Raw genomic sequence first — 25106 nt, 5'->3', positions numbered from 1 at the left:
TGTTATTTTTCAGTATAAGTAGCATCCAGCTTCGTGGCAGCCTAGTTAAAAACCTTAGCTTTGTAATTGCTATCTAATATCACATGAGCTAAAAAATACTTCTGCCTAAGAGACTATGGGTCTGAGGTTCTGCAATAACAAAAAAATTAGGAGGGGGATGAGAGGATCTCCATCTGCTCTCTACAAGGAGCACTGTCCCATGACACCCTGCACAACTCCGCAAGGAGACCTCCAAACTGAGCTTGGACTTCATTTATGCCAGCATGTGTTTGGGGGAAACTGCCTTTTCCTTTTCACCCTCTTAACAAATTTACACAACAAAATCAATTTGCCTTTTTTCTCCTCTGTGTACTCATGAACTCTGCTCAGAAGCCAGCAAATAAACTCTCAGCTATATCATCTACTTCTAAACTGCTGACTTCTGTAGAAGAATGACAGATGGAAGATATCTCTCCTGCTTCATTTTTGGCAACTCTGCAGTCAGGAGAGCCTGAATACAATAAATGTGCCATCATTCTTCATTAACCTGAAAATCAGCTATGTATCTATTGCAAAGAGTGCAAAACTGGAAGATGTCTCAAACAAATGTTGGAAAAGGCATTTAATTGGGGGAAAAGTGCTTCATTAAAATGTGTTAAAAGCCCCAAGTTCCTCTGCAGAAGGCTTCTACAGTCTGTATGACTTTAAACAATACCATTTCCAGGTCTATCCTGATACTACTACACAGAAGCTATAGGCACAAACACCCATAACTGCTTCACTGCTAACCCAGTGCTATATATAGCAGTCACAATGTTCAATTATGAAACTAAAGCCACTCATATGGAAACCTTGAAAGATGCCCCTCATAGAATTTTTGACAGGGATTCAAATCATCTAGAAAAGAGAAATAAAAAATATATAGAAAAATACTTCAATACTTGAAATACAGTCAAGTTAATTTGTCATCTGTTGGCAGAGCCCAGAGCAGGTAAAGAGCTGAGCTGGTTTTCTGGCAGCTGTACAAATCTGTACTTTTAGGGAGATCATTTGAAACTACAACACACCAGGATTTATCAGAGTAAAACATATCAATATTCAAAGCCATCAGAATGTTATGTAGCTCAGACTTTATAATGAAACAGCTTTTCCATCCAGGAAAGTTATTTCAAATCAGGGTGAAGGTTGGAAATTCACACACATTATTCCAAATTAACTCCCTACAAGGTTTAACTTTGGAAAAAGACTGTCCACTTGCAAAGTGCCTTTAGCTACTTAGAAGCCAAACTGGCAATAAAGGACAATATTTAGGGATAATTTTCACATCTATGGGAAGCTGTTTCTCAAAGATAGAAAGATGAAGTCAAGCTTTGTCAAACAGAGATAGATGACAAGCTTCCAAGGAGATTTTTCTTGTAGCTGACTTGCCTGACAATCCAGTGGCCTCTTCTCAAAATTGTTTGTGCATATTTCTGTCAGCCCAGTTTATAGGAGTGGTTTTGTTATTTTTGTTTATTTAAAGGGCACTCCTGTGGTACTATAAGGAATCAGGAAAGCAGAGGAACTAAATCTGACTCCTCCAACAACATAAACTAAATTTTCTCCAGTGTAAAGCAGAAATTCCTGGTTTGTGCTCTCCTGCTAAGAATCAGGTTCACATCTGCAAAACAACCCATTAAAGAAGTGCCAGACTTCACCATTCACGAACCCAGTGGAAGTCAACTGTAGACACTGTAGCAAGGCTCTAGGCTTACATTTAGACAACTGTCTAAACAAAGCCTAACCCAGCACCAAATAGGCATCTAGATTCTACACAGGAATTTGCGGAAAGTTTCTTTTGCCCCGTGAATGTCAAAACTGCCATCCCTGTGCCTCTGAAATGACTGTGATGGCTTTTCATTTCAGAGAGCCAGAAATTCATGGCACAAATGGCTAAGAGGTAGGGATTCAGAGCAAGTGACACTTGCCATCAGTCACATGAAAAGCTAATGCAGAACAGATGCAAAAACATGTCAATATTGGCAGAGGACCTACCTGGTGATGGCAGCTCAGTTCTTGATGTCACCATGAGTGGCATTAAAGGACATAATGAACTAACCCTGATCCTGAAGCCACATGATATTCTTATAATCGGCTTGAAATGCTCTGCCAGTCAACAGGCAGCAGATAGTAAACAGTCTGGCAAAGCTGTCCAAGCAATAATCAGGCTACTGTGAAAGAAATGACCAATATTCACAGCAAATGACCCAGTATAACCAACCTCTAACAAGCTCTCCAGATGGAACAATATGAACGCTTACAGTGCCTTTCAACATTGCAAACCAAGAAACCACTCCCTCATATTCTTAATTGCCTCTCACAGCAAGACAGACAGGGGTTTGGAGGCTCCATAAATTCTTACTAGTAGAGAAATCATCCCATTCATTTTCTAACATTAATTCTACCAGGTTTATTGTGAATAATTACCAGCCAAACCAGAGTCCAATAATGAGATGATCTACTTGGAAATAATATTTTGCCTGGAGGAAAACAAGAAGCACTGTTTTCATCTGCAATACCCATAAATCACTGTATTTACACACTACAGCTTGGGGACTCGGGGCCAATATAGTGATAGGATTTCTCTTCTGTTTGCACCATGTCAGCATCTGCTCTCTTGATGTGAAAACAAAAAAGCTGCCCAAGGACATTATAGCACTTTCACACCCTGAACTACCCTTATCCCAAACAGTCTGCCTAGTTCAGTCAGTTATAAACACACTGCATTTTAGTATTGAAAGCGTTTAGGTGAACATACGATAACACTGACTGGTAGAGAAGCCCTTGTTCTACTTCAAACAAATATAAAGCACTTTATATGAAAAGCTGAAGGCTTCTCTCAGAAAGTGATCATGCAGCAAAATGATGGGAGGACAAGGTGAATGCCAGTAAATACAGTCAAAAGCATGTCCTCCTCTCACTAGGTATGTTCCTACTGTTCAATTATACTGTGCTAGACATGGTTTGCTAAAGCATTTTCACACGCCGAAGGAGCCAAGTCTGGCAGTGATTTTTTTTTACATTTAAATAAATATTTTACTCCTATATACACATAAGGCTTCAAAGAGAAGCTCTGATTGTGCTGAACTACTGTATGAAGAAATAACTGTCTCCAAGGTAAAGGTAACAGCGAAGCACGAGAAAAGTCACAACAGGAGGAAAAAACATTATATTCCAGATGTGACAGCAAATGACACTGCTTTCAAAGCAAGCTAGGGGCTACACAGAGCCCTCTTACTACAGATAAGAATTCAGATTGAATTTTAAGGTCTAATCTGAAATACAGAGTCATTCCTGAGGGTAAACAGCTCCAGAGAGCATCGGTGTGGAGGAGAAAGAGGCTTCTACCAAATTACCATCACTCTTACTTGAAATCACATCTCCTGGTTGTGTATTAACACAACAATTGCCTCAGTCTATCATTTTACCTCCACAGAAGCACAGGCCAGAAAGGGAATTCCAGAGTTCAAGTTTATTCTCTTGCTGGATCATGAAAACCACAGCGTAACTGTTTCACACAAAAGGTCACCTACTGGGACCTGCTGCAAAACAAGGAAAATGAAAACAAGGAAACTGAACAAGGAAACAAAACAAACAAAGAAAATCCTTAAACAAAGAAGGAAAAACTTTGAAGTCGTCAGTCCATCCACTTAAATGCTGTTAATTCCTAACGATCTTGATTCTTACAGATAGCTCCACATTTTCAAAATATGTGTCATTTTATTCAAAAACACAACCTCCATTTGAATTTCTAAGTGCACAGATGGATGCCACACTTTGCATGTTAAATATGTGGCTTTCTAGTGGCTTAAATTTCACACGTGCCCATATTTTCTATGGCAAATCTGTTCTGACATCGCTCATTGTTACAGGATCTAAAACCACAGAGGCACAGAGAGAGCCTGATGTGTGAGTTTTGATAGCAAACAGGCTATCTACAGAGAGGCTCAACAGACAGAGAAGGAAGAATGAGGCTGATCGGTCGTCAGTCAGACTGTTTTTAATCAGGTTGAAATGCTTGGCTGTGGAGAGGGGGGTTCAATCTCTCCAATGCACGTTCCCATCGCTCATGCTGTTTTCTTAATTAGCAGCAAGTGGACAGCAGCTGTCAGTAGCCTGGAGGCCAGAAAGTTATCAGCAAAAAAGGGTGCGTGTTAAGGAGAGAGACACAGGGGCAGTCACAGGACGGGTATGTTAAATGCACGAGAGGTCAATACACACAAGAGATGCGGCTGCAGCCAAATGGCATACTGACACACGGCCTTGTACACTGACTGAGAGGATGCTCTTCCTGCTGGCTTTAGTTTGCTTGGTTTCATATATGACTAATGGCAATTCAATTTTTTATTTTTATTATTAGTATTCCCATAACAAGAACATTTAAATTGAGAATAGAAGGAAATGGCAAGGCCATCCTGATGTCTGGATGGAGGGTCAATCCAAAGGCACAACATAATAAAGTCTTGCAAGACTGCTCTTCAGCTTTCAAGTATAAAAGCAGAATGGGAGGAGAAAAGATAGTTTACTTGAACAGCAGAGAGAGACTTTGATGAAGCTTGTATCTTCTGCTAGAGACAACTAGAAGCCATAACCTCTAATAGCATGAAAGAAAAACCCCTCAACTCAGCCATTACAAATTGCGTCAAATCTTATGAGCCAAAGTCACCTTGTTGTGCCACTTAGACTGATGTGAATCACAAAGAAATTTCTGTCCTGAAGAGAGGAGATGATACCCTTTGGTCAAGACATGTGCTTATCTGACAACACAACTCCCAAACTCCCTGGAAGACCATGACTCTTTGGATGATCAACAAATAAAACCATTGTTTTCCCATTGGATGTGCTCATTACTGTCATTTGTGGCAATGGGGGAACTCAGGGCAACTGTAAGCAATAAAATGTGTTATTAACATTTCCCACTGCCCATTTGTTAATGAAAAATTGTCACCACCCTAATTTCAGCTTCTTCAAAAAAGCCACGCTTCTTTCAAATTTGGCTTTAACCAACTCAAAAAGTATAAATTTGGAGCAATCTTCTGAGGTCTGTCTGGCAGGCTGCACTCCTGCCAGTTCTAAATATACACCAGCTTTTTGAGCTTAAACCTACACAAGGGAAGCTGGGCTGAAGATGGAAGCATTTCCCCAAGCTGCCAGTAGACTAGCAACACATGTAAAAACCCTCATCAAATTAAGTGCTTAATTACAACTCAGACTTAGAGACTCTGGAAATTAGGATAATCTTCTGGGAAATTATGATTAGTCTCCCACAAAAGAAATTGCCACATACAAGCCAAAAAAAGCACAGAGCTTAGTCCATCAAATCACACCTTGGACTAGATTCCTCACCCTAATTCTCAGAGAATATGAGGTGAGATCTGCAACTTAATTTCAGATCCTTGAGCCTCTGTGAAAGATTAGGATCAGCATAACCAGGAGGCTAAATCATAGAGAGCAGTCTCATAAAGGCATTGAGAAATGTGTGTTGAGAAGAGCTGATGGAAAGCTAGCTGTGCATGGATCTTCTCACTGGTTTTGTGAATCTACTAGAGGCAAGGCCACCAAGGGAGAAGGTCTCAGCGTAACCATTCACACAGCTACATAATTTTTCCAGCAAACCATGTCTAGAGGCTTGCCAGCTCGCTGTGTTCCTCTAGGTGGCATGGTCTGTGCACATTACCTGCATCTTCCCATAAATGGAGAGATGCCACCACTACACAGCACTATGGCTTCTGCTCTCATGACCTAATGAGATCTCAAACATCTCAGAAACATGAACTAACAACCCACTCACAGGGTCTACAGCTCCAGCCATAGACTGAAAAGCTCACAGAAGCTTATGGAGAAGTAGACATCATCAGACCACAGTAACAAGTTAAATCACAGAGTAAATGAAACAATGAGGTTGTACTCACTATTCACACCTTACTACAAGCAGCACCTTCCATCACCACTCATCATGAAGTCAAAAATAAAGAAAAAATGCTTGCACAATGCTCTAAAAACGCAAAGCTCGGGATAAACACTAAGCATTGCTCATTTTCCTTTTTGATTCATGACATTATTGCCTCAAGGGAAATTGAATCTTGTTCTCAAAATAAGCCAGAACATCCCACACTTCCATTGCTATCACCCTCATGAGACATGGCCTGAGAGCCACATTCAGCAGCAGGAGAAGCCTTCTTGCTTGGACAAAACGTTCCTCTACTGTGACATACGTAGCACTATTTGCTGGCACATCCCTATACATCTCCAGGACAACCCTGCTGAATCAAAATCCTGTGACATAGGCTCTTAAACAGGATGCACTACAAGAAACATCGAGAGCATGAGTCAAAAAACCTGTAAACTCAGAGCAACACAGGGCAATGAGAGGTGACAAAGATAAAATCATATCCTGGTATCAAAGACAACAAGGAACAATACAAAATGGAAAGCGATTCAAACACTGAGCTTAAATACAGAACGAAGTGAGTAACTGAACTTGGGTTGGGACTATCTCAGAAGCTGAGCTAGGAAACTATTACACTGCATTCACTTGTGTGACCCACCAGCTATAGGTGAAAGGTTTTTCCCTTTCAGCAGCTTATCTCTGCATGCTCAACTTCCAGACAGGTTCACATCTGGAACACCTCTTGCTTACTCCTTCTCTGAGAGTCAAAGGTCAGGAGTTCTCTTGCAGCCAGCCATACCCAGGAAGAGCTCGCCCCAGCTCTGTGCCTCCTCTGCTGCTCAAGGCTGTCACAGATAGAAGTTGTTGGACCAAAAGAATAATGGCTTTTTCCAGAAAATGTCCACTACAGAAATTCACTGAAATGTTCATTCATTCAAAACAATCTTTTTGGTGGAAAGCTATGGAAGCCTACATATCAGACTCGACAGAAGTCCACTCTGTGATTAAAAACAAAGACAGACTGTAACAGTCTTGCTTGAGGAAACTGAGGACAGGGCTGCATTTCAAGTGTGTGCCCTGTCTATTAAGAGCCTTGGTAAAAACTCAGTCTAAGTAACACTGGTACTACAATGCTAGGAAGTGTGAAAAGCCATGGAGATGACTTCTTACAGAGACATAAACTGCTACACTAACCCAACATGGGATAAATGAATAAATTTGTACCCTGGAGCGAGACTCTTGGGAGTGTCCAGACAAGCCTTTACAAATATTAACTAGCCTGAAGTTAAATAGCTCTCTGTAAACTATACTACAGACTTTGATACCATAAGAACCAGGAAAGTTTTCCAACATAAAATCCTGAGCAAGTGAAAATGCAAAAGCAGTTCTTGATACAGCTTAACCACACTTTGGTGCTGGTCATTAGAGCTCGCATTGATTCCTACTGATATTAAGGCTTTCTCAAGATTTTTCATATGGCTTACTCATAACCAACAGCTGCTCTGGCAACTGCTGGAGTCAGCATGCACTTCCTGCCTTGAAAAAAAGTCATCAATATATCTCAGTACAGAAAATCATAGTCTGTTTAAAACAATTCATGATAGAGTTTAGATATCAACTGGCTACGTGCCACCGACACTCCCTTAAACAATGGTTACACCCTCTATACAGCTAAAAATGAAATAGCTGAAAGGGAAGATGTTTTATGCAAGTTCCCAGGGTAAAACACATCTGAGAAGCACTGGTCAGGGACTGACATTGTTCTACTAAAAGAATAAATATCTGAGTCCAAATCGTATTTCCTTCACCACCTTCCCAGACTCTCACAGGAAGAAAATCCATCTGAGCGCTCCTTTTGCTCTCCAACAGAACAAAACCCCAGCCTTTTGTAAAAGTATTAAATAAATTAGAAGTTCTGCAGACTATGATTGACCCTTCCATTGACATGGCTTGTAATGCCAGTGAGACCATTTGCCAGCTAAGGAGAGGTCTGACACTCTTCTATTGTTAACTTGAGGCTGAATACAAATGTTGAGTGATCTGCCTGTACAGTGAGTCCTCAGCCACTGAGATCTCCTCGTGTAGAAATGCTGCTTACAATGCCGCCACAGTGAGACAGGCTGTCAAGACAAACATCATTGTATTAATTGCATCTGTTGATTAACCACCCCAAGAACAGCCTTGTTTCAATCATAGGCTTTATAAGACAGTACTGAAATGTTACTGTTAAGTGTTGAGATGGATGAGTCAACAGATAAAACACAAAAGCATTTGTAAGGAGACTCTCACTGGAGTAATTTGATAAGCTGCACAGCTACAGAAAATTATGGTCTTTATCGATACAGCTTGCTCATAGTCCTTAACTTGGTTTTATGTTTGTACTTTTGTTTTTTGCAAGCTTTCCAGTCAAAGCTAGGCAAACACAGATGTACTGTTACCTCTACAAAGATGAAAGATGAGTAAAGACATGCAACCAATTTAAACATAGTTTTAAAACTCATATTAGATACTAATCCTTCTCACTTGGGGAGTTCACAATGGCTCTCCTCTGTGTTCTGGAAGCTTTCATTGACTTTTTGGAGTGAAAGACTTTCCAAACCACCAGATAAATGTAATACTGGGGGCTCAGAGGTCAGAGGAACACAGGAAGCACTGGCCGCAGACCACGGGCAAGCCTCTCCTTCATCCTTACTCGGCTGAAATGACCTCTGTGATGCCAAGTAAGGTCAGCAGAATCAGGTTACTGAAAGAATGACATTTTAAACCTGATATCTCTCTCATCTAAAACCATCTGCAGTTTGTCTTTTTAAGGATGAGATTATTCATTCTGGGGGAATTATCCACTAATCGGTTTTTATCTCCAAACTAGGTCCTCACGCTTGCAGCCAGCCAAGAGCTCAGTCTGGCAGAGGCTTTGGTTCCCTCTGCTCTCACTAGAGCCTATGGTAACACAAAACAGTCTGCCACAGGGGAGGCTTTAAAATCCATTTCATGGCAAGTCGGTGACAAAAGGCAGGTCTGTGCTAAGGAAACTGGCACCAATTGATCAGTTGACACTTTGTGTAGCCAAGGTACCAAGGCACAGAGCAAAGCTTCAAGTTTCAAAGTGCCTTTCCTGGGCCAGGCCTTAGTTCTTCCCATCTTCATGCACAGGGAACTGCTGCCTGTGGTTCTGTCTCATCATGATTTTTTGAAGTAAGATAAAAACTAAGCAAAGCCAGAATGAATGACAGAAAAAGGAGGCAAGGACTCCAGTATCTCCCCCCGAATACACATACAGAGAAAGGCGTAAGCACTGATTTTTTGGCTCTTGAGCACACTTGCTCACTAGCCTGGCTGCTATTCTGTTTAAGTGTGAAACTCAAGAGAAGCCTATGGTGAAGTGAGTCAATACCCTTAGTTCTGCAAGTCCTTCTGCCCTACTTATTACAGCTCATCCTTTTGCCACAGCCCTGCCCTGTTACAGCACAGCATTTTGTATCAACTGCTCATATGCTACGAAAGCAGTTCGTTCAATTTGCCCACCCATACTGTGTACCAGCACGAAATTCATTTACGTCTCCATCTCCCAGAGCAGATATCCCTGTTCTGCAGGGGCTTCAAAATAAGATGCGGCTTCCATTGACAATTATCATGCAAAACACCCCAAAATCCAGACAGATAAGTCGCCTCCTGATTTTCACTCGGCAGCCAAGGCAATTACTGCAGAACTCACAGTTTGCATCAGTGAACACAGCAACATCATAATTGTGGTTTATATAATTTTCCATTTTGAGGCATATGTAAATACAAAACTCAACTGGATTTCTCCTCATTGAACTGGTCAAAACCAATATTGTACCCATTGCAAAAGAGAAATTGTGCAGATTCTTCAGCTGCTAAGATTCAGAATAAAGGGCATTTTACAGCTGTAGAACCGAGGCTATTTTGGGAAAGAGAGATGTTTTTAATTCCCCTTAGTTCATTTAATAAAATCTAAACATCATAGCTTAAAGTAATCCTGACACACAAAGCAGGCCAGACCTTCCTATCCTATAATCATGTATTGCATCAAAACCATTCTCTGCCCTCTCCTTGGGCAAAATAGCAGGGATGGACAAAAAGAAACCATTTACACAGAAGAGTAGAAACCTCTCTCCCCAGATCCATTTGTTTTACTCTGTAAGTATTGACAGATGAGTAATGAAAACTCTGCCGCAGACACAGGCTCTTCTTCAAGGCAGCATCAGTTAATAAACCACAAGCACAGCTGCAAAAATATTAAGGAATTTAATTAAACAACTCGTTCAAGTGCCCAGGATTGCAGGAGGAGCCAGTTTTTGTTGCTTTGTTGTCATCCCAAAGGTTAAGATCATATAGTGTGTGGTATGAACACAAAGCAGTGTTACTTTTCTGGATAGCAGAGCTTTGAATAAGTTTCATACACGGTATACTATGGAGTAATAATAATACTTCAAGGATGACTTTTTCTCTCCTTGATGGTAATATTTGAAACTTAGTATACCATCTTGCCAAGGATTTTAGATGTGAAGTACATCACCTGAGAAGTATTAAATGATAAAACCAAATTAAAACAATAGTTACAATAAACCCCACAGCTTGTTAGCTCTTCCCACAGGACAAGCCACAGCACTGGGAATGTTGGTGAGAATGGTGTTCTGCATGAGTTACCTATTTTGGATGCCAGACTCTGACCAGGACCTCGATCACCAGCCATGTTAACAGCGCATGCACGCTGGGAATGATTTCAGAATTAGTTATGCTTTCACCTAATGGGCAATACACTTTTTTATATGGCCAGTGGAGCTTCAACAAACTCACTGACCAATAGCTGTAACCTTAGATGCTATTATTTATGCCAGCCCGAAGAACTTATAGAACTAAGAAGTACCAAAACAATGACATAGTGATCAAGAACCTTCCAACATGGTTTTTGTCTTTACTAACACTCTCAACACACTTTGTTGCCAGAGACTCTCAGGATTTATAGATAAACTTATCTGCCCAGCTGCCAGAAATAATTCCTCAGATGTTTCCTTAGTTCCTCCTTCTCTATTATGTTAACTTCAGCCAGAACAAAAAGTATAAAATATACATCTGGGTGGTAATCCAGATAACTGTGGTCATCTGCCAGGTAAGCATTTTTTCCTCACATACACATAGTAAAAAGCCACAACAATCCCGACAACCCCAGGCAACAACACGGGTTAAGTCAATGTCTGGCCCCAACAATGGTTTTGATCTCTTGGACCCTGGTGCTCCCCAGGCTGCCAGCCAAATGGAAGCTCAGAGAAGTTCTCCCGTGTCTCACTTGTGGTATACCCGATGTCTCCAGGGAGCCCTAGGAGTCTCACAGTGAAATGTACACCTCAGATTTGAGGTTTAATGAACAAGGCTGTAATTCAGAATAAAGCACAAGAGTAAGAGCTGCCAATGCATATTTAAAGAATTTATACAAGTGTTTTCACCCGAGAAGGAAAGAAGCAAACAATTCTTTGTTTAAAGACTACCTGGAAACATACACAGACCGTAAGGAGAACCAAATTCTTTCTTTGCATGGCTTTTAAGGGTTTATTTGCCCTGCCAGCACACTTCAGCTTTTAACAGCAACACACTACTCACTGCTCTCAATTGCCTCTTCCGAGGTTTTCCTTGGCATTCCCCTTTCCAGGCCAACCAGTTCATAATTCAAGTAGCCTTTGTTCTAGCAGCAAAGGAAAACATTTTTTATCCCTGTTTTTACCTTTGAGCCTGATGCCAAATCATCGGCTGACGGAATGCAACACCTTGCATCTCCCTGGGCTGACAATCACAAGGGAAAGCAAAGAAATTCAACTTTTAAAGGTCTACTCTCTGTTTCATCTTTGGGAACTAACAGCAAATTAGTATGTTGCCAGCTTACAGACCCACTGCCAGCAGCGGGGTTAATATTAAGTGAACTCTTGCAGGCATCCCCTTTGTGGTATGTGAGATTCTTCTACTAGTCCTCTCAGCAGTGACCTGCATGTAAGATGGGATTCTTTTCAGAGGCAAGAAGTCTTCCTCTAGCTCTAGTTTCCTTCCCAGAGAGCTGTGTAGCCTGAGGATTGAACACCATAGCCAAACTGCCTGTTTGCTTTAGCACGTGCCAAAGGGAGGGTGGCAGTGGAGAAATGCCTTCCTCAGCTCTGCCTCACCCAAAGATGCAGCAAGCTACCTGCTAAATCAGTGCATTCAGCGTCCCAGAACTACATGATCATGCAACATCTAAAATCTCCTTGAAAGCTTCCCAAGAGGACAGAAATCTGCCCAAGGCTGAGATTCAGCTCCCCCAAACTTTGCTGTAAACTCTAAGCCTTAGGGTCTATGCTAGTCACAGTCACCACAGGCTTTTCTTACAGTCTCTGATGAAAGACAGGCATTGCCAAACCAATATAACCACTATTCAATCCTTTTGATGACAGCTGACATCTACGAGGGACTAAAAATTGCTAAAACACAATGTTACACGTAAATAAACATATTTTAGACCCCCTATACACAAAATTGTATCTATTTCAGTGCAGGTGCAACTTTAAACCAGTTTCACAAATCTGATTAATTCCAAGCAAGGATATTCTCAAATCACCATAAATCTCCCTTTTAGGAATTCATCTTAGCTTCATAAATTTAGAGGCAAAAGCTTAAATGACAGTTTTTAACTAATACAGCATGCTGGTACAAGAAGTTTAGTGGAAAAATGAAGAGAGGTTTCTAGGCAATAAAGAATTTATACCTGTTCATTTTTAGACCTTGCCTATACATGAAGGTTGCATCAATTAATCCAATCTTGAGCAGCTCACTGCACAGTTTTCTCCTACTTTTTCAAAATGCAGTCAGATTTATCTCATGCCTGAAAATTTTACAGTGCAAGATAAACTAACACAAGACAAGTTTAGACTGACAAAATGCCTATGCAACTGCATGGATATAAGATCATAACCTTAGTTAAATCGAAATCTAAACTACATCATCCAGGTCTTATTTTTTAAACATAGTCATCTTCTATGAGCAGCAAAACTAGTGAAACTCTATTCTTCTTCCAACACAAGAAATCTTCCTTCCTCACACCTCCTTTGGCAACTCTCTCAACAAGCACACCCTGTGTGTCAGTCATTCTGGAGTGAAGTGTCTACCAGTCAACCCTGGATGGCCAAAGGGAGTATGGGACAGATAATTTTTTCCCCTTATGCCATAACAAAAGTACTATTTGTGGCCTCTTGGTCTCAGTCTTCTTCAGAAAGTGTGCAGAAATTTAAGCACACTTACCTCAGAGCAGAGGTGCTGAGTTACACATCAGGGCTCAGTGGATCTTCTTTAAAGCGATGCTGTACATCTGAATATCATAAAACTGGCCATATCCCAGAGAGCCAGCTCACTGTAAACAATGTACCTTAAATCCCATTCCCTTATAGTCATCAGAACAGGGTGGTTCTAAAACTTTCCAAAGTGTCTGTTCTGTAAACTACAACAGATCTGACTGACAGGGCAGGAGGCAGAAATGCCACTGATGCCAGTGACAAAAAGCAAACAGAAAACATCGGCTGAAAGCAGAGAAACTCCCCACCTCAGTTTCTGTCAGTTATGTTCTCCTGGGTATTGCTCATAAAGATACAAGTTTGGGGTATTTTTTTTAAGTCATGTGACTTTCAGATGCCCAATGTTTTTGGGTGCTGCAAGTTTCTCCCATACTGTAGTCCTGGAGAAGCAATTCCAAGCAGTGAAATTTAAATGCAACCCCCACACCACTTTTACCAGGCTCCATCACAAATCTGGCATCAGACTGCACATAGGATTTCATGTGACCTTTGCAAGGATGTTTCTCTAGACAAATCACCTCCTGCACAAAACAGTGCTCTGCACTTTCTGTAAGTCCCTGTAGATTCACACGAGCTCTAACTGAACCTGTTGGTAGACCTCCCTTGTTCCTCAAACTTACTATTTAAAGCTGCTTCTAATTAGAAAAGCAGAAAGCATACACTTCAAAAATATATCCAAACAGGGGTATTTAATTTTTGTGTATATGAAAGCTGTGGCACATATGGCTCCCAACAATGAAACGTAAGGTTGCACTGTAAAGCAAAAAGTGTATGGGAACCATCCACATTTCATCTCCCTATACTCAAAATGACAAAGTTAATATAGTTAGAACACAAAATGAAAGGATAATTTATCACCCAAGGAAAACTGTGTTTTAAACAGTATTGCCCTGCTCACCACCATCAGACAGATTCACTCAGCACTGCTCTATAGAATTGGTTGGGATGTACTAACCAACCAGAACTAAAATATTGATTTCCCCCGAGTGCCCTTTGTTACATGATGTTTGGTTTGTAAAGGAAACTTTCTAAATATGGAATTAATTCCTGAGGCTGTTTTACCATCTCTTGGGCAGTATGCACAGGACAGATTGGTAGACTGAGAGGAACAATAAAAACATCAAGAGGTATGGGGTAAAACAATGCATACTGTACCTTGTGAGCATACTCTTTTTGCTCCCATTTTAATTACTAAAATCTACCTGCAAAGTACAGTTTAACAGAGATAGAACCACACATTCAGTCTGTTGGTGAAATTCTGTCAAGGTTTAGTCAATAAACCAAGATGCAGCATCTGCTTGCTCCAACTTTACCAGCTAGAGGTAACTACTCTTTTAATTTTGAGCTCTGATTTTTTCCTTTCTAGAAGTCCAAAAAGAAAATTCTCATCTATTTCCTTTTAAAACCCCAAGATTTTTGTACATGTGAGGAGATGGAATTAAAGATCTTGTTTAGAATATAAATGGGACTGGTTCAGTGACTATGTTAAGTACACAACAAAGGGCAGCCCGGCATGAAGCCTTCAGAGAGAAAGAATGAGAGTGCAAGCAAGCTTTAACCTTTCTCTCTCAGCAGAATAATGAATTAGTATTTCCTTAGATGGCCACATCAAGATGTTAACTGGAATCACAAAATACACTGTATTTTCATGACACCAGAAAAGCTCTACACAAAGCAGCAGAGACAGACACTCAGGTAAGATAATGCAAAACATGCATTTGCTTAACTCAAAGAGCCTTGGGCTCATAATGAAGAAATCTCTTCTTTGGGAGCCACCCATGCTCCATCAACCCTCTCAGTGGTGTTAAAGGGGAATCAAAAAAGTGAAAGAAACAGGAAACCAAAATGCCAGCCAGAGCTTCGAATCTCCATACAGCTCTTGTCAACTCTCAAATCATAGAATCATAGAATGGTTTCAGCTGGAAGAGACCTTTAAGCTCATTGAGTCTTTGTCCCAGCCCTAGCACCCACTAGACCATTTCCCTAAGTGCAACATCCACCCACCTCTGAAACCCCTCCAGGGACGGTGACTCCAGCACTTACCTGGGCAGACCATTCCAATGCCTGATGACCCTGTCAGTAAAGAAACTCCTCCTCTTATCCAGCCTGAATTACTTTCCTAAATACGATAAAATAGAAAGCAAGTGCAGAGAACTGATTCTCCTGAATACTATTGATATCCCAGTTCCCACAACACTAAGTAAGCAAATTTGGTCTAGTACAGATCATCTTTTTCTTGTACTTGCTTCTATTCATTTCTTCCTTACAAAAAACATTACCTTACAAACTCCAGAGAAGGTGAGCTATGGTAGTAACTAAACCAAACAGATTTAATGGTTGAAGAGTTTTAACTGAAATATACAACACAAATAAAAGTAGACCAATAATCTGATCTGTCAGCCTTCTCAGGTTGCTTCACAGGATACGTGGAGACATCATTTTTCTCTCAAATAGATGAAATTGTTTGCCCTATCAATATCGATGTCACACAACGTAAGAAGAGATCAGAGAAGTATTTTTAAGAGTGGATGCTGTGGGTCAGGTAATACAGCTGTCAATTTGTCAGGCTATGGTAACGTGAAGAGCAAAACTGTACAGCATTCCTTTGGCAGCATGTCCCAACCTGCAGGATTCCTGCAGCTCTTCCAAATTGCTGAAATTCATCTTCTGTCTCTTTGCCTTGGAACAGAGCCTCCTCCTTGCCTGCTTTCCCTGTTTGTCATCTGTCTTTTCCTATCTGCTCTACTTGCATGCAACTTAGCCCACCATTCCCTCCTCTTACAACATCTGTGGCTTGGGCACCCTCTCAATTCTTTTCTGTTCTTTCCAATCATTCCATCAACATCTCTTCTTGTGTTGTCCCTTTTTCCACCTCTGGCCATCTTTTTATACACCTTGGAGATCTAGGGCTGCAGATTCAAACTTGCAAAGGTGAATAAATCTAGTTTTTCTCCAACCAGCTCTCTCTTGCCCTCTAATCTCTACTAAAGCACTGAGAACAACACACAGTTCTCCATTACTATCCCCTCGTGTTCTACAATAGTTCTCAGTTGTCCAACCTGTGATTTTTTAGACAAAACTGACAAATAGCAAAGCTAATATTCTTGCTCCAGCTAGGCAATTTTAATACTCCTTCCACACTTGCTTCCATGACAAAGGCCAAATCCTGTAGTTTGTTAATAAAGAAAGAAAATGTAACACCAAAGTAGAGTTTACCAAATGTTCAGGCACTTTCAGCACAATAAGGTTTCAATTGTTTTCAGAGAGAAAAGCCTGTTGTGTCACAAATCTGAGAAGCTGAAGGACCTCTCTCTCCATGTACAGGCTTTTCTCCAGATAATGTAAAGACTCCACAGGAAGACCCCAAAATGCCAGATCTCTGTTTTCAGCAGAACAATGTTGGGATGATTTGCCTTGGAGAGTTATATCCTCTAAATGTATCCAAACTATGCAAAATTATGGGTGTGGTGAGGAGGAGAAAGGAAGAAGGTTATTAAATCACCTTGCCTGTAGTTCTGACATGTAATTTGTTGTTTTTAATATACTACCTAGTTTCTGGAGTTATATCTGGCACAAAGACAGTAGATGCTCTATATCATCTTACCTTTGCTGAGGTACAAGGTCTTCCAAATTCAATGCTACGGTAACAAACAGTTCCAGCTATATCACTTTGCAGTAGTCCAACTGAAAACTACCCAGACATCTCCCATAATCCACATAATCACAGAATCATAGAATGGTAGGGGTTGGAAGGGACCTTTAGAGATCATCTAGTCCAATCCCCCTGCAGAAGCAGGTTCACATCTGATTAGCCATCAAATGCCTATGACAAGGAAAGGTATAACATCTCTCCAGCTTTTCTTAAAAGTCTAGAAAGTTAACTTTTTGTGCTCCTCCACTTGCAGTTAAGATGCTGTAAGCTTCTGAAGTGAATGCTCTCCTTTCAAAGGACTTGCAAGTCAATAGCAAAACTTGTTTTGCCAATTCTACCTGTAAGCTTTCAACTTTGGAATACATAAGGCATTAATCTGTATTTGTTTAAAGAGACACAGACCTTTACATCTGAGTTTATAGTTATTACAGTATCAGCTGAGCTATCAACCACAATTGAAAACTTCCAAAAAGATGAGCAAAACCCCAAAGAAACCCAAAAAAGCAGTTCCACATTGACTCCCTTCCCTAGAAACTAATACCCAGGTTTCTTCCACTGAAGCAACACATGGAAGCAGGTAAAGCCATGCTGACAGAGTACAGGTCCCTTACAAATAGGAAAAGTTCTCTGCAAGTGAAGCAACTGACCTAGATGAGGGACATATGCATTATGATCTTAACTGACAGTGAACTTCCACTCATCTCTCGGCTTGCCAGGACGTTAGCAAGAGCCAGCAAGAGTTACCACCACATAAAAATCCCACCAACAGATATATTTAGTCATTGTGGTTCAAGGAAAACGATTGCTTGCTTGCGCTGAAAATAAATTTAGCAACTGTTTCCAGTTTCTGCTTTTTAACTGGCTAAGGCACAACCCAGCTGCTTCACATTCCAGTAGGCTTCAGCTGTCTTTTTTCTCCACTCCTTGTCCGCTTTCTTCTTCCAACTGCTATGACCATCTCAATCTTGCAGCAGTTATCCCATGGGCCACATTTCTGAACACTCCATTCCTGAGGCCTCCAGTGCTGACACAACACCTGTCAAGCCTACAATGGCTTCAAAGAATGCACCATTCTGCTCTTTTTGCCATTCTGTTGGAAACAGTACATAGTGACCATCTTGAACCCTACATTTTGCCTCTACACAAAACTAGGCTGAATTGTTGAGGCTTTTTAAACAAGTTACAGTAAAACATATGTGTGATGTCACTATCTGAGCAGCATAGATTAGGAAATGGAGCAGGTGTTAAAAGCCCAAGCAAAGAAGAATGGAACTGAATTGCCTTTAGGGTTATGAAGAGTCTCAGTTTAATTTTCAGATTCCAGGACAAGACATTTCACAGCAAATTTTTACTTTGAAAATCACCAGTAAAGCAGCACTATTGAGAGAGCAAGATTACAAAGCATGTGAAAAAACAGCAAGAAATTACAACATTAAGACTAAAAGCATCAGGTAGAATGAACCTTCCAAGTATGACACCCATATGGCTCTTTGGTAAGGGCATTCTTGAGTGGACCTGCTTCATGGAAGAGCTTTTGGTTTAGACCTGATGATGTCTTAACTGCTTCCTTATTCTCCCTGAATGATGCAGAACAGTCCAGTTCCCTGAAGCATATAATCCATCAGGTAAATAAATATAGGAATTAATGTATTGCCATGGTAACAGGAAATCCAAGCAGAATCTGCAACCATCTCCACACTTTCTTGGCACCAAAACTCCAACATTAACCAGGGCAAGAGCAAATATTTTCTGAAAGTGAAGAATCATAGTTCTAAAGAAAAACCAATGTTGGATGTCATTTCTCTTGAAGTCAATGAAGGTTCTGCTTTGAAAAACTACAAAATACACAGATTTATTCTGTATTAGCAGCTGGCTCCCCTCCACTCCAAAGCAGTGCTCTGAATTGCTCTACACTGACCCTTCTGTTGATGACACAGAAGTACTGAGAGGCTCCAGAGGGAGCCTTGTCTGCTCTTCTTTGGTAGGCAGGATGGTAGCTGTTATCTCTAGTCAGTTATTATTGCTTTTTATTAAGTGACAACAAGGTGTTTCATTTAAAGACCTGAGGAGCAGATATATGTAAGATCTCCAGGGACCTAACCCTAGAAGGTAACACTTTCTTTCCCAGCAGCCTGACTACATGGACATGAGAGTGGAACCCAAGCCCAAACCCATTCCAAAGCTTGTCAAGATGTTACCAGGCAATAGCTCATTCTATTTACAACATAAAGGGGTTTACACTTATTTCCCTTCCCATTAGAAAAAACCAAATCCAAATGTACACAAACACACAGACCTTAGACCTCATAGCATTCGTTTCATGACTGTGTATCCTTTGTTCTGCTACTGTACACGCTGATGAATACATTATCCCAGAATTACTACAGTATTGCAGACTCTGTTTATTTGGTGATGCTGTTAACCGAACTGTTTGTGTCAATCAGAAGTTCAAATGCTCAGAAACAACAATCAAGACTGTACTGCATGGAAATGACTGGCTTCCAGCCCTCCTTCCCTCCCCTTCCCTCTCTCTTCTCCTCCACGTTATATTTGGACTGGGTTATTAATTATTCTTTTAAAATACCCTCCTTAAAGGAACAAGCGGTTTAAAAGGGGACAGTTTCCCAGATTTACAGTTCCTCTTGTTCACCAAATCATCCCTATGACAACACACTCACTCCAAAGAATGCCTCCACACCGAGCCTTCACCCACTTCCACCTTCACAAGTGTACATTTACAGCACTGACCTGGGGACGGGTCCCGCATGGTGTCTGGAGCTCTTCAGTGGGAGTTGAGTGTCGCAAGGTCGGGTCTCTAGGTTGCACAGCGTATGGGGTTTGGGGGTTTTTTTTGGTGTGGTATTTTTGGCCTTTCTGTTCTATTGTTTATGGAACCATTTGTGTGTATCTACAGAGTCATCTTCCCGCGTTTGAGCTCGTCCCGCTGCTTCGCTGGTGTGGAGTGGATATTTACTATTCTCACACGGTTATTTACTGCACGCGAATAAACAAAACGTGATCACTTATTTATACATCTGCAATTAGCGTCTGCAGCGCTATCAGCATCTACTGAAACCCCAAGCCAAACTCACCTCTAGCATAAACAAGTGGCAGTTATTTTAGAGCTGGCCCCAGCTCTCTAGATGCTGCTAACACCTTCCTCACTCAGCTACCCTCCTCCCAAACAAACAGTTGCAGTGATGTACCAGTAAGCATTGAAAAGACATAGCCAGAATCCCAAAGCAAAGCGTAAGGTTGCAACAATATGTCAGGGATGGTGCATCAGATTAACCTCTGGTATTTCTGGAATAACATTTGTCCCATGAAGTGATTGCACACTTGTTAGACAGTAACTTCGTGCTAAGAGCTGGAAACGTGCCTACGTACTGCACTTAAAAGCCTGCTGCCAGGCAGCCAGTCTGCTTATCCCTGGAGGCTGCTCCAGAACCCCTATCACAGGAGAACGCACTCGTATCTAGTACAGCGCAGAACAAAACCAGCATTGAATGATCAAAACCAGCAAGCACTGCAACTTCACTCCTTTGAAACAGGAATCTTTCTTAAATCAGTGGCTGCTGTCCTGGAAAGCCTGAGTGTTCTTCCTCATGCATCCCAGCTCATGCTACCCTCTGTTCCCCAGTAGGAAGCTGCCTAGCTATTCCTTACAGTAAAAAAATTATACAAAACAGCATTGATTTTTCTCTGCTAATTAAATGCAATGTAATTAAGTAACTTTGCTGCCTGATTTGCAAAACACTAATTGAATCTTTAAACATACTACTCCGGCTACAGAGAAAAAACAGGGGCATTCAAGCATCTAAGTGACAACTGAGAACCAGACACGACTCCAGAAGCACTGAGAGACAATATGATCCGTGCTTCAGCATTTCCTTGTGAGAGCAGGAGAGACCTCAGCAGCCTCCTCTGACTCTAGGTGAGCACTCCAGGCAGAGGGGAGAGCTTTGCAAGAGAGAGGAAAAAATGAGCAAGTTCCCTTTGACATTTGCCCACAGACTCATCTTTTCTGACCCCGCACAAACAACCAGAAGAGGAAAGTTGGAGAAGTTGCAATTAATCATTGCGTGTAGGCCCCAAAGCGTTGCAGCGCCCCAGCTTTGCTGATGCTTTGCTGCATGGGAAGGACGGCAGGGGTGCGCGAAAATAACAACAAAAAAAAAAACCCCACCGGGGAAAAAGGGGTGGGAGGGGGGAGGAAAAAGCGAAGGAGAAGACAAAAAGCCTGACCCGAACGACGCCCGGGCAGCCCAGGAGCAGCCCCTGGCAGCGCGGCGGCGGGGGAGCCGGGCTGAGCATCCCCCCGGCCCTGGCTCCGCCGCCGCCTTGACAGGAGCCTCCCGCCGGCCCGGGGCGCCGAAACGCGCCGGGCGCTGGGGCCGGCCCTGCCCGTCCCCCCCAGCCCCGCCGGGCCGCGCCAGGCCCGCGGCCGACAGCTCCGGCGGGCCGCGGCGGCGCTGGAAGGGGGAAAAGCGGCGAGCGCGGCCGCCCCCGGCGGGCTTTTCCCCTCCCCGCCCCGGGCCTCCCCCGGCGCCCGGCCCCGCTCACCTGCTTTCTCGATCTTGCCGGACATGTCGGTAGCCGGGGCTCGGCGCTCAGGCCCAGCCGCGCGGGGAGCCGGCTGAGCGGGGCGCGGCGCGGGGCTGCCAGCCGCCGCCGCCTCCCGCCTGCGGCCGGCCGCGATCCGGGAGAGGCGCTGCGGCGGCCGCGGCGGCCTGTGGCGCTCGGCGGCGGCGGCGCAAGCAGCGCCCGCCCCCCGCCCGCTCCGCCGGGCCGCGAGGGGAAGAGGCGGCCCGGGGGCTCGCGCCTCACACGCACACGCGCCGGCCCGGGCCGCAGCGCCGCCTGCCGGCCGCGCCTCGGAACCGCGCCGCCGCGGGCAGCGGCAGGGCCGGGGGCGCCGGGGACGGGCCGTGCCCGGCAGCTGCCGCGGCCGCCGGGAAAGCCCCGCCCGGGCCCCCGGAGCCGGCAGCGCGGCGAGGCGAGGAGCGGGACTCAGCGGCCCTGGAGCCTCGGGGGGTCCGGCTGCTGCGGGCCCAGCTCTTCTCCCCGGGCCTCCCCCGGGGGATGGGGGACTTCTGGGCTCCCTCCGGGGGCAGCCCTGGGCCTCTCGCGTGGGTTTGTCCGCAGAACGGCCGGCTTTGGGCAGGGCCGTGACCCGCCGCCCTGCAGGGCCCGGGGCACGTCGCGCTGCTGCTCTCGGACTCACGGGGCCTCGCGGGTGCCCTGTGCTTTCCCGCGTTCGCTGCTACTGCAGGCAGCAGGACAATCAAAACGAACCAAAGGAGAGCGAAGGTGGGATTTGAACAAACCCCGACGTGGTTTTGAGGATCCTCCTAGCACCATGTGCCTACCCCACGGCCTGCACACACGGCCCTTTCAGCTCAATGAAGCCCTAGGTTACCTTTCCAGGCTGCTGGAAGCCAAGCAGCCTCACTCTGTGATCTGTCTCCCGTCTCCATTCCCCCACAGCTCTGGGTTTGCCATCCTCACCCGTGCACTTGTTTAAATTTGAGGCCAGGAGGCAGTGGCAGCTCCCGAAGTGGATTCGCTCTCGCAGCAGCGACAGCAGAGCTGGAGGGGAGGCCCTAGGCAACAGTAAAAGGATTATGGTCCTGTTTGAAAATCAACTCACTTCTGTGACTTAATTAGGGACAAACGTCACAGCAGTACCTTGACTCACAGGTAATGCCCTCAACTACAGGCCAACAAACCTGATGAGCTGTCAGAGGCTGTTTACTTCCCCTTCTATCAAATCATTCACAAGGCTGCTATTTTTGTAAGCTTTGCACACAACTTTTTAAGTGACCTCATGAGCTTGTTTAAACATCTCACATACCTGGGGCTGGGCACAAACTCAGGGGGAAAGCTCTAAGAATGAGAGTGCGCTTTTTTATCTCATTAAGGGGTTTTTTTTTTTTGAGAGGTTCCCTGAGGGCTTCCCCAGTGCATTTGCTTAGTAAATCCAGAGAAACAAAAACGACTTGGGGATAGGTTCTTACCCAGGTGTGCAAGGTGGCTGTTGTGTGGCCACACTGAGCTGCTCTGACTGGTCTTAGGGAGCGATAGTAACGAGGAGCCTTAGTGGGAGCAGAGCCAGCTGTGCATACACACAGGAAGCAGACGGATGGAGTAAGAAGCTGCTATTCTTACACCCTCCGTTTTCAGACTTGGGCAAGGAAGGATAGGGTGTGCAATCGTGTGATATCAACAGAACAGCTACTAAATTGGAAGGTCTTTTTATAGTCTCTGGTATAAAAAGCCCCGTTCTGCCCAGGATGGGTTGCCTCTGGGGGATGCTGCACTTTCTCCTGTGCTTTCTGTGCTTTTCAACACCAGGAAAACCTGATGCTTTGAAATAGCTCCTTGAGTCGCCTGGGGAAAAAACAAGCCTAGAGCTGACTGTGTGAGTGTGAATGTGTTATGGACAGGGCACAGAGTTTGGGCGAGGAGAGCTGTGGAGAGGGATGTGACTTTCTGTGCTGTTACAGAGCGATGTGAGATCCTGCGGGGCTGTTACTGCAAGCAGGGGAGGGAAGGAAGGGGGGAATGCTCGCTGGTTACCTTCAAGAGGGAGCAGTTCTGAAGCATCCTGTGAAGAGACCGTTTTTCAGGTGCTGATGCTACATCAGGAAGAAGAGAAGAATCGGCTGTGTGATCTACCAAGGTGAATACTTGCTTTGCTGTCAGAGGAGAGAGCAGTGCTAAAGTTCAGCTAGCTAGCAGCAAGAGGCATAGAAGGGGAGGGCAACAACTGGAGCCTCCTTCCTCAGATATTTCCTCACTAGGAGAAACTACCTGGCAGGAAACCTGACAGCCACACTTGGCAGGCAGTTGGTCTCCACATGCGAAGCCTTGGGCTTGAATCTGCTTCAGCCTTGTTCACTGTGCTGACAGTGGCTGGGGAGGGCAGAAACTGCAGCCCCACAGGGTCATTTCCTGCAATGACTCACTGAATTTTACAACTGACCCACTGAACAAGGGAAATTGTGCAAGAAACGCCAACCAAAATATTGAGCTGTGCAAGCAGAGAAGAGCTCTCCTGCCCTCTAGTGCCTTCCCCTCTCCTGGGTGCCTTCCTCCCATCCCAGCCTTCCCTTTCCTCACCTCTGGCTTGTAGGGCTGGGCTGGGGTGGTGCAGCGTCAGTCTCTGCAGAAATGCCAGGAGATAGTGGCTCACCCCTAAACACAGCTGCTCGAGTGGGTTCCAGTAGCAGGGAATAGCTGAGATTATGTAGGGAAACGCAATCTAGTCAACTACCTTCTTGCACGACGGCTCCCAGCCCTTAATCAGGGAGGTTGCAATCTGGTTAGGACACAACCAGCTCCCTGTGAAGACTTGTCTCCAAATGCACGGGGATCCCCAAGTGACAGACCCACCACAGAGTCCCCGTGTGCCCCTGCCACCACACACATGCTTGGCCTTCAGGGTGGGAAGCTGTGCAACTGGGGAGAAGGGGGAAAAAACCTCGCCAGTGGAGGCAACTAAAGCAAAAGGGCAAGATTCTTACTTCCCGTTAATAGATGCAACTCCTCTGAGGTCTTCAGTGGTGGGAAAAATAGAAGTGAGATGACAGTATATGGGGGAGGAGAGGAATTGCTCAGGGAAGGAGAAAACAACAGTGATCGTGGGGGACAGGCTCTGGGTGAGAGACTCAGAGGAGTGATGAAGGGGACAGAGCTGGAAGCTGAAGTAAGAAAGGACAGAGCTTCTGTATCAGTGATGTGGACTGCACTAAACTTCATCCCACCAAAAAAAGCACAGATGAGAGCCTCCCCACTTTCGCCTCCTTGGGGCAGCCTCAGCGTTGCACAGGGGGGTTTCGGTGCAACAGCTGGCCACAACAGCTGGTGGCCCTGGCGTGCTTCATGCTGGAGTAAAAGACAAGCTGTTACTGGGAAAGCTGGTGGTCTGGGCCGATGGGGCAGGCGGAGATGTGGTTTCCCCCCACTGATCCCCCCTCCCACGGCCAGGGAGGGTCTCATCCTGCACCCGCACACTGCCGAGCCCCGGGAGGGTGGGGATTTTCTCTGTTTCAGCCACGAGATTGACAAGCTTTGCTTTCTACCAGCTTTTTTCCCTTTAAAAGAAGGGAGGTTTGGGTGCTGGCTCTAGAGGGCAGCATATGCCGGCACATGGGGCTGGGGGGGGCTGCCGGGCTGACCGCCTCCCCCCCGCCAGCCCCAGCCGAGA

The 25106-nt window shown here is 44.2% G+C and overlaps 1 protein-coding gene across 5 annotated transcripts in view; it reads right to left on the bottom strand.

Moving 5' to 3' along the window:
* The window catches only part of RAPGEF1 (Rap guanine nucleotide exchange factor 1), an 86136-nt gene extending 64574 nt beyond the window's left edge, over positions 1-21562 (bottom strand). For 3 of the 5 annotated variants that reach the window (XM_062011506.1, XM_062011502.1, XM_062011505.1), the window contains exon 1: positions 21461-21562. In XM_062011506.1, the coding sequence (XP_061867490.1) occupies positions 21461-21485 (25 nt within the window). In that variant the 5' untranslated portion in view covers positions 21486-21562. Of the gene's footprint in view, positions 1-19645; positions 19892-19989; positions 20042-21460 lie in introns of those variants that run through there. The other 2 variants (XM_062011503.1, XM_062011504.1) reach the window with 2 other exon arrangements.
* Between the last annotated feature and the right edge of the window lie 3544 nt (positions 21563-25106).

The sequence above is a fragment of the Colius striatus genome, chromosome 19, assembly GCF_028858725.1.
Source record: "Colius striatus isolate bColStr4 chromosome 19, bColStr4.1.hap1, whole genome shotgun sequence".
Classification (NCBI taxonomy): Eukaryota; Metazoa; Chordata; class Aves; order Coliiformes; family Coliidae; genus Colius; species Colius striatus.
The sequence above is the reverse complement of the archived record's forward strand: the minus strand, read 5'-3'. Positions and strand labels throughout refer to the sequence as shown.